The sequence below is a fragment of the Bidens hawaiensis genome, unplaced genomic scaffold (assembly GCF_021521415.1).
Source record: "Bidens hawaiensis isolate Kalapana, Puna unplaced genomic scaffold, B.hawaiensis_p1.1 tig00004618_1, whole genome shotgun sequence".
Lineage (NCBI taxonomy): Eukaryota > Viridiplantae > Streptophyta > Magnoliopsida > Asterales > Asteraceae > Bidens > Bidens hawaiensis.
Genome location: NW_027491282.1, coordinates 370,937 through 381,462, shown reverse-complemented (window position 1 = coordinate 381,462; position 10,526 = coordinate 370,937). Strand labels below are relative to the sequence as shown.

Sequence of the window (10,526 nt, the reverse complement as noted above, 5' to 3'; positions counted from 1 at the left end):
GGGCGTTTTCCAACAAGTTTATGAGCCAGAAAAACATCCTCACCTACTATGGTCAAGGCGTTTTCACCATTTTTGTCCTTGCATGTTTTTGCCATGACAACGTTCGGTGGGAAGGGGTTGGTCAAAGGATCAATCATAGCACTTCCTTTTTTAATATTTATTTTTTTGTTTTGTTAACTTAAATAATATTTAATCATTATAAGAGGCTTCAACGGTCCCCTACGCATAAAACTGCATAAAGCCCTCTTGTATACGTGGCGTTGATGACTTGACGTGGAATGAAAAATGAGTGTTTTTAGCACCTTCATTACGGATGCCCTTAAAAACAAGAAAACACAACTGTGCCCTAATAAAGAGATGTACGGCCATCTCAAAAGTCTCTAGCATCTTCAATCTTAATGAAGAGGTAGGTCCCAGCAGAGCCCAGTTGGACCCGCAAGACTCACCTCGAAGAGGGACGTCTGCGCAGTTGAACTCGCAAGACTCACCTTAGAGGGACGTCTGCGCAAAGACCAACTGGATCCGCATGACCAACCATGCTCAGAGATGACGTCCTTACACGCAGTACGCAAGCTGTTCCCGCAGGAAAAGCCTCCCAATGGTGACGTACTCCGCCTGTTCCCGCAGCTGCGGATACTAGCCATCAGGGAAGGCTACCCGCACTAACAGCAAGGCTACACGCACAAGGCCTTAACTCTCAAATAATTCAGTAATGTCACCTGAAGAGGGAATGAGCAAGCCGGGAATACTCCCGCCCAAAGCCGGGAATTCTCCCGCCCAAATGAGCCAGTCCGTACGCTACTGGAGGACCTTTTGTACTATACCTGCCAAGGTATGGACAAAAGATATGACCAAAGCTGCGACAGCTCACTGACAACAGTACGGCGAGCAGCACGCTCTAGTACTTAATGTCACTATCAGCCGCTGCCTACTCACCAACCCTTGTCGTGGCACGTACATAGCCTGCAGTTGGTGGAAAAGGAATAGTACACAGCCGGTCATGTCACTATCAGCCGCTGCCTACCCACCAACCACCAGCACGGCACGTGCGTAGCCCACAGTTGGTAGAAAAGGAATATTATACAGCCGGCTGTACCTTCTTGGACACCTACCTTCGGCTATAAATACTCCAACACCTTGGAACGGTATCATCATCTTATATCTTCATATATTATCTGATATCTGCTCTAGTCATTTCTCTTAATATACACTTATATTTAAGAGCAATCTAGTCTGATTCTCACGCCGGAGGGTGGTCACAAGGAGGTACCCCCCCTTCTCAGTGACGAGCTCACGGTGTCTGTTTTGCAGGTCATCAGAAGAAAAACATCTTTGCCGGACCTAACCCTCGTGGGAAACATCTATTTAACCCCCAGATTATCCGTAATCTGCCGGGGTCACTTAGTGTTTCTTCATTGGCGCCATCCGTGCATAAAAGCTAGAACTTAATTCTTTTTCAGTTTTTTCAAAACTTCTGGAAAGATGGTTAAAGTTACTCCGGTCCCAAGGCCAGCGAGTGACCAAGAAACCCCGGTAACCACAACCCCAGCTACTGGGGGGAACACCGGCGAGTATACAAATTTTACGAACACTACCCCGGTTACCCAAGCCGGGGCAAGTGCAGTAAATTTTACGAACGCTACCCCGGTTACCCGAGCCGGGGCAAGTGCAGTAAACAATCATCCCCTGGGATTCATTGATACCCAGGTGGAAAGACAACAGACGAGGCTCCCCCGCCAAACACTTGAACAAGTTAAAGCGTGGGCGGAAGCACGTCAGAAGGAATTCCAAGCTGAGTTGGACGAACGCTTACGTTCCATCTAACAGGCTGACGAATTTGGAAGCACTCGACAACAGCTCAACATGAGCAGTGAGTGCGAGTACTTGGGACGATGATCGGGAGGAATCCGACACCGACGCAAACCCTCGCCATAGGGCGAAAGGGAAGCGTAAGGAAACGAACTTCCAACCGAGAAGGAATTTCGAAGAAACCTTCAAACCAAGGAACGCGGGGGGAAACCCACGTGACTTCTCCAAAACCTTTAGACCAACTGCTGCAAATGCGGGAACGTCCAAGTTTGCAAGGGACATTGCGGAAGCAATCGCCCCGAGAAGTGCCAAACAGATGTCCAACATCGGCACTTATGATGGTATATCCGACCCAGACGATCATTTGAACATATTCATAGCGGGGGCAACCGTCAGCAATTGGACGGAACCCACGTGGTGTTATATGTTCCAGATGACGCTGGTTGGAGCAGCCAAAGCATGGTTTGACCGTCTACCGGTCCACCACATCTACGATTGGGCGGACTTCCAGCAGAAGTTCAGCCAACACTTCAGTCAACAAAGAAAGTATACCGAAGAGCAATGGACGATCCTCAACTGCATTCGAGAGGAAGATGAGTCTTTACTAGACTTCATCACGCGCTTGAATTCAAAGAAGCTAAGTCTGGGCACTATTAGCGAAGATCTTGTTCGCGCTGCTTTCATCCAGGGCGCGAAGGACCCAGAGCTCATCCGCACCTTAACGGGTAAAGACGGCATGCCATCCACGTGGGATGCCATCATGACAGCAGCTAAACGCTTCGCGGAAACGGAAAAGCAACTGGGTAGAGATCTTCCCCAGAGCACAAACCTCTACACCCAGAAAACAAGAGAAAACAACGTCCTCACCGCCCGACTAAACAAAAAGAGGAAGCTAGGCATTTGGCAGTCAAGGGTAAACTTTGACACCTCATCCAGCTCTCGCCCTCGGTTAGGCGGAAAGGATAACATGCAGTCGTCGAACCGGAACTCCAGATGGACGCCACTCACCAAAAGCGTCACCGAGATATTCGCCACCGAGAGAGGCTCCCATTGCCAGAGGCTCCAATTATCCGACAGCGTCCAAACGCTGATCAAAGCAAATTCTGTGACTTCCACAGGACAAGAGGCCACACCACCGAGGAATGCTTAGACTTGAAGGACATCGTCGAAGCATTTGTCAGAGATGGGAAACTCACGCACCTCGTGGCGTAATGAACGCTGAGCAGGCTAATGCGTGTAGAACCCCAGTTGGGGAAAACACGAATGAAACTGCAGCTTCAATGTTGGAGACTACATACTGCGTAAACAACGAGATTCCGAACCAGGTGAATATCGGCTCGAAAGGCTCGATGACACCCCCATCCCAAGAACATGGAATGGAGCTCAATTACGCAAATGTTACATGTAGATCAATTCCAAACTTATATAAAGAAACGGCCTGGAGCCACTTCTAATGGAAATGATTCTCCTTTATCACATTGTGTTGATCGCTTTACATATATACTTATGAACTTTCCGGACGGATATGCCGGTATTCACCGCATAAATATGGAAAGAAGTCGTTGCGTGTGGACGGCGGCAAAACCCGCATAAACACAAAAAACGGCAAAAGTTTCTAAGGAAAAGATGAGGAAAACCTTCACGCAGGTCAGTTATAGGTAAAGTTTGGTCATCCTACTAAATGAAAGTGACGGTCCTACCCGCACAACCATGATAGAGGAAACTGAACATTAACCTATTGACAACCGCGTGTCGAAAGGTTAACTTATTCAAAACACTGGGAAAATTGCTAAGTTAAACTAAAATATGCATGAGCAAGTCATATAACGTTTATAACGCAAGTCAAAAAGATTCAAAAGTAAGCGGGACTATACCCCCTTACCTTGGCAACCAAGTAACTATAAGACAGGTGCGGGTACAGTGTCAAGGCAAAACCCTTCACATACTTAGCACCCGCAGGGAATTGAAGCCAAGAATACCTTGGAAGTAAAGTAACTATAAGACGAGTGCGGGTACAGTGTCAAGGCAAAACCCTTCACATACTTAGCACTCGCAGGGAATTAAAACCAAGAAGGATCTTCTGGGCCATGCTTGCGGAAACGGAAATAACATCCCCGCATAGCGGGAACGTTGAGAACTAGATTGTTTGAAGCTCCAAGATGGAATTGGTTGTTTAACATAATTGATCACTATGTTTAAAACTACCAAAACCTCATGGAGAATCTACACAAGTGGAACTCAACGCTCCTGACTTGCGAGGAGGTTACAGACCTACCCGCATCATACCCAAAGATCAAGCAGAAAAGTCGGGAATTTCTGCACGTGACATTAGGACTTCCGCGGGAAGAATCCCCATGGAAAACCTTAAAACTAAACCCCTTTTCAAAACCCCTTGCTTAAGTCCAAAAGTTCACCTCACTTATTAACAATTCATGAGAAGAACATTGGACTGGGGGGACTTGAAGAGGTAGGTCCCAGCAGAGCCCAGTTGGACCCGCAAGACTCACCTCGAAGAGGGACGTCTGCGCAGTTGAACTCGCAAGACTCACCTTAGAGGGACGTCTGCGCAAAGACCAACTGGATCCGCAGGACCAACCATGCTCAGAGATGACGTCCTTACGCGCAGTACGCAAGCTGTTCCCGCAGGAAAAGCCTCCCAATGGTGACGTACTCCGCCTGTTCCCGCAGCTGCGGATACTAGCCATCAGGGAAGGCTACCCGCACTAACAGCAAGGCTACACGCACAAGGCACTAACTCTCAAATAATTCAGTAATGTCACCTGAAGAGGGAATGAGCAAGCCGGAAATACTCCCGCCCAAAGCCGGGAATTCTCCCGCCCAAATGAGCCAGTCCGTACGCTACTGGAGGACCTTTTGTACTATACCTGCCAAGGTATGGACAAAAGATATGACCAAAGCTGCGACAGCTCACTGACAACAGTACGACGAGCAGCACGCTCTAGTACTTAATGTCACTATCAGCCGCTGCCTACTCACCAACCCTTGTCGTGGCACGTACATAGCCTGCAGTTGGTGGAAAAGGAATAGTACACAGCCGGCCATGTCACTATCAGCCGCTGCCTACCCACCAACCACCAGCACGGCACGTGCGTAGCCCACAGTTGGTAGAAAAGGAATATTATACAGCCGGCTGTACCTTCTTGGACACCTACATTCGGCTATAAATACTCCAACACCTTGGAACGGTATCATCATCTTATATCTTCATATATTATCTGATATCTGCTCTAGTCATTTCTCTTAATATACACTTATATTTAAGAGCAATCTAGTCTGATTCTCACGCCGGAGGGTGGTCACAAAGAGGTACCCCCCCTTCTCAGTGACGAGCTCACGGTGTCTGTTTTGCAGGTCATCAGAAGAAAAACATCTTTGCCGGACCTAACCCTCGTGGGAAACATCTATTTAACCCCCAGATTATCCGTAATCTGCCGGGGTCACTTAGTGTTTCTTCACTTAATTAAATCTAAAACATGTACTCAACTAACCGTCTAACCGGAATCAGACCCACGCAACCTCCATAAACCTTGTGACAAGGTAAAGTACATGTTTAGAGTTTAAAAGGTAAAGTACATAAATTAGTTCCAACGGTCAAGTGGACATTTAAGGGTTTATTTTTTTTATATGGCTATTTTTTATGTCACACATATAGAAGATACCAAGTGGCATGAAAATATTATTGACTGACGGAATCCTAATCTTAATAATAAATACTTCCTCCTTCCCAATTTAATGTCGTAGTTTGATTTTTCAACTATTTCTTTTACAATTTTGATCGTAAATATTTTTATTCGTGTTATATAATTCTTAATGAAAATTATATGAATGAATTGAGTTTTAAATGTATTTTACATTGATATAATTTTCATCTAAGTATTATATGCACGAACAAAAATATTTACGGTCAAAGTTGCAAAAGAAAAACTTGAAAAGTCAAAATATGACATTTAAATTGGGACGGAGGAAGAAATAAATAATAACAAGAGGGGAGGTAATTTCCTCTTATTATTATTATTATTATTATTATTATTCTCTCTTTGATACGTAACGTAATACGTAGCTGTTACTTACGTCATTGGATTGGATTGGATTGAATTGAATTGAAGTTAGGGTTTGTAATTGTAATTGATCTTGGATGGCTTCAAAGCGGATCTTGAAGGAACTCAAGGATCTTCAGAAAGATCCTCCAACCTCTTGCAGTGCAGGTACCATCTAATCTATTAACATCCTCATTTTTTATATTTTATATATTTTTATTAGATCTTGTATTGTATGTGTTTAGGTTTATATGCCTTTTATTTGGGGAAACCTTTAATTAGTTTGTGGAAATTGTGCTGCAAACTTGAGCTGAGCTTTGGCTGGTTTAAGGCTTTTATTAAATTAAAATATATTTAAAAAGAATTACAAAACACATATATAAATTATCTAATAATTAAATAAATAATAAATGAGAGCCGCGTGAAAGGACAACTCACTAGCCAAGCTCGAGCTTTAGAAAATGAGCTCTGTAGTCAGGGCTCGGCCATGTAGATCATGAATATTTGTTGAGGTCTAACATACTGATTGTGTTGTCATAGTAGATGGATCAGCTTTATATAGGATTATTATTGAGTTAAAAATCTGTTTTTTCTTCTACTTTATATATCTCACAGAATAATATATACATACTGTTGTTTTCTGTGAAGTTTTTGTCGAAAGGGTAATAATTCTAGTGAGTGGTTTGAAACATGTTATGAGGGAGGGTGTTTGGTTTGCTAGCTAAAAAAAATAGCTTCTGTAATTTGTATTAACAAAAAACCGTCTCCGAGATGATTTTAGATAACACAGTTTCATACCCATAATAAGCCTAGTAAGGACTTATTCAAAACTGTTAGGATAAACCAACCCAACATAACCGTATGCCATGCATTCGATACTCGCTTCTTTTGTTGTTCTTGTTCGCCACTTCATTAATGGTTTAATCAGGTACACAGAGTCTGTAGATGTGTGTCCAAACTCCAAACTGCAAATGTGTACCGTCGTTGTGTGTGTGTTTGCATATGACCTGTTGGTTATTTTCTTATATGATTTGTTGAGGTTAAAAAGTAATCCAAATTGGCCGTATGCCACGCAACCGATGGAACAGTTTCGTGCAAGCATTTATCTGTATATATGTAGATGTTCATTGTATTTCAATGCAAGAAACCATCAATTCTTCATTTTATTTACCCAAAGTTTGTTGCTTATATTTTTAGGCCCAGTGGCGGAAGACATGTTTCACTGGCAAGCAACAATCATGGGTCCTCCCGATAGTCCTTATTCCGGTGGGGTCTTCCTAGTTACTATCCATTTTCCGCCAGACTATCCTTTTAAGCCACCTAAGGTAACCGTTATTAATAAGTTTTTATGAAGAGCCCATGTTTTATGCTAAATATTTTCTTCAGCTATACTTCATATCTTGTTCCATTCGGTTTGCTGCTTAACAGACACACGTTTTTGATAAACTTGTTTAGGTAGCTTTCAGGACGAAAGTTTTCCACCCGAACATCAACAGCAATGGCAGCATTTGTCTTGATATTCTCAAAGAACAGTGGAGCCCAGCTCTTACCATTTCCAAGGTTCGTGTTTTACTAAAGTTAAAATCAGACCATTATTGTAACAACCATTTTTTTTTGTAAGCAAACTTAATTTTTGTAATTTTTTATTTTTAGGTATTGTTGTCAATATGCTCCCTATTGACGGACCCGAACCCAGACGACCCTTTGGTGCCCGAGATTGCTCACATGTACAAAACTGACCGGAACAAGTATGAGACGACTGCCCGAAGCTGGACTCAAAAGTATGCAATGGGCTAATTGTGCTGCCTAAGGTATGAGGTATTATGAGGAAGGGCTTTGTAATTGTTATTATTCATGAAAATTGCGGAGTCGATGAAAACTGTGAATTATGTGTTTAATTGTAAGATAGACTTGGAAAAGGAAAAATGTCCTGTCCTCTTGTGATTTAATTTTCTATAAAAACTGTTAATGAATTGGTTTGCCTGATTTATACAAAGCATATCATTTTGTGAAATTTGCAAAACTAATCTTTTATGTATTAACAAATCTAATTTAAAAAGTATTTATATATGATAACATTTTTATGTTTTTGTTATTTTTAATTATTTTATTGCTTTATTATGTATTTTATTTTATATCTTGTAATAAGTTTTAAAATACATAAAAATAAAAATTTATTTTTACAAATATTGTTTAAAACAAGTTTTAAAAAAAGATTCAAGTTGATAGCATTTTTACATAAAAAAAGCATTCAGAAAATAAGTTTGGTGTAATGGTCTAAGCCCTGGCGCAAAAGTATGGACCTGCTACGCCATGTATAGATCTACATCGTTAAGATGGAAATCTATAGTGTCTGGTGTATGGATTTGCTACATCATGTATTGATGGGTAATTTTAAAAAAAATGGCAAGTCATTTTGTCAGCGTTTGGTCATTTTCTTGATTTCCCCTTTTTGTTAGTCTCTTGTAGCAGTGTAGCGCCTCTCAGAGTAAAAACTCCAATTATTTGGGTTCGGATGAGGCGCACACCACAAGCAGATCTAGATTCTTAGATACGATGATCCAATGTGCGATCTTGTTAATTTCTTGCTTTGTCTATTTGTTATTATTAACTCGCAATATTTCATAGAAAATATTTGGATGTTTATATTACAGGGTCCAACAAATGATAATCTAACATGATCTGAAAGTATTTCTTTCTATTAATTTTGCAAACCTATATTCATTCTCAAACTCATTTACAAACCTTATTATTTATCTAGTTAATATCTGATAGATAGAAAGATAGATATATTAACTTTCGTTCTAACTATGATCATGATATTTATATATAGATCCTCTATGTGATTCTTTTCGGTATAGCGTAATGTTCATCGTGTTTGATAGAGAACGTTACGTCGGCATCAACCTGTTTCTTTATTAAGTTAGATGGTTGACAAAGTAAGCATCTTCAAATTATGATGCCACATATAACCGTTCGAGTACTACATGCTAGTTTATAGAAAAGATAGGACGAAATAACCGTTTGATTCTTCATGTTCAAAAACACATCATGGTGAAGAGTGTTAGGTATAGTGATCTACACACACGAAAGCAATACACGTTCATGAGGATTTTTGACGTGGTTCAATCTAAACTCGTCTACATTCATGGTGACAACTAGGTATTCTTTATTGAGTGATAACGATTACAAGTATATAACGTGAAATATATAGAAACAAGAGTATGTTTGCAACTTATTAAACAAGAAAATTAAACGGAGTTCAGTTTTTTTTAACGGATGTCCAATGAAAACAAATAGTGTGAAAGGTAAGACCGGTGACAACTATTTTATGAGGTGAAATTATTATCGGTCAACCGCAAAAAGATGAGATTATTAAAATTCAAATTGCTTATAAAAGGGTAATTTGGTAAAACAGCAACCAAGTAATCATTTGTCTCCACTCTCCTGGATTTGAGTTCTTCTATTAACTTTTGTATGGTTAAGTTTGTCTTAGAATGTGATATGAATTGAATGGTAAGTAATGTGCTAGATTAGTTTATGTGGATGAGACTGTGTGGACAAATTAGACCAATAGATTGGTATGATCAAATTTACACCAAGGAATTTATGCTAACATGATTATGTGAATTTGTTTCGGTAATCAATTATATACATGAAATCTTGTCAACGGGTCATATGGATATATATATCTAGACTAGTATGTATAGTGAATACTAGTTAGTTGACTGCGCGATGCAGCGGTGTAATCGCAAACGCAACCGGTGTTAAATAGTACGTTTGTAACCCCACAACGGTATGTGCATAATCCAAAGGTTATATGCATTTAACGTGGCTTCGGATGTGTAACCAGTGCCAGTAAATGCGCCACATAATGCATATACGCGAGAAACCCGGTATGTATAAACAATGTTATCCACGTAATTGATGCTTGAACGCGCGTAACTGGTGGCGACAAGCAAGAAGCAAAGATGAAATGCACAGTAATTTCAAAACCCAGTCTGTTTTGACGGACTTGTTCCGACCCGAAAACGTTTTAACCCGAATCCCGTTTTGACATAACCCTTTCGATCTAAACTCATCCCGACATGAACTAAATTAACCCTTTATGTATTAACCTGTTCCAGCCCTAATCCTTTCCAACACCATTAGCCGAACCTGCCCGACCCGTTGTCGATAATAACTAATCACGTAACATGTTAGTTTTTTAAATATTAATAATACTATACCCAAATTAAAGAGAACAAAATTCTCGTTTTTTGGTGTAATTTTTTAGAAAAAATATTAACGTGTGAAAAAGTTACGGTCGTTAAAAAATCGCGGGGTAGGTGGTTTATAATTAGGGGGAAATGTGTAACTATTTAATATATTAACAAAACTTGATTGAAGTTGAAAGACCATTATTGTATATTATATTAAAATACGCAAAGACTATTTTACCCTTACATTTTTAAATTTATATGCATTGTAACTTGTACTAAAAGCAACAAGAGTGGTACCTTTTAAAATTTAAAAGGTCCCTCACTCCTATATTATATATAGTATAGATATAGATTACATGAATAAATAAAGGTCAGGGATATTTTGTAGCGGTTTTATTTTAATTAGTAAGAGCTTTCTAAGCTCGTCCTCAATTATATCCATATAATTACATTAAAG

General features: G+C 40.4%; 1 protein-coding gene across 1 annotated transcript; it reads left to right on the top strand.

Annotated features, from left to right (window-relative positions):
* Nucleotides 1-5,866: 5,866 nt before the first annotated feature.
* Nucleotides 5,867-7,821, top strand: LOC143627281 (SUMO-conjugating enzyme UBC9-like). Its single transcript, XM_077097137.1, has 4 exons — nt 5,867-6,035; nt 7,065-7,192; nt 7,323-7,427; nt 7,521-7,821. The coding sequence occupies exons 1-4, from the start codon at nt 5,966-5,968 to the stop codon at nt 7,662-7,664; spliced, it is 447 nt and encodes a 148-aa protein (XP_076953252.1). The 5' UTR covers nt 5,867-5,965; the 3' UTR covers nt 7,665-7,821.
* The last annotated feature ends 2,705 nt before the right edge of the window (nt 7,822-10,526 follow it).

What these genes read in the sequence shown, in the direction of transcription:
- LOC143627281 (XM_077097137.1), top strand. Translation starts at nt 5,966, where the DNA reads ATGGCTTCAAAGCGGATCTTGAAGGAACTCAAGGATCTTCAGAAAGAT. An exon ending in TCCAACCTCTTGCAGTGCAG is followed by an intron (nt 6,036 to 7,064) that starts GTACCATCTAAT and finishes TTATATTTTTAG; the next exon opens with GCCCAGTGGCGGAAGACATG. An exon ending in CAGCTCTTACCATTTCCAAG is followed by an intron (nt 7,428 to 7,520) that starts GTTCGTGTTTTA and finishes TTTTATTTTTAG; the next exon opens with GTATTGTTGTCAATATGCTC.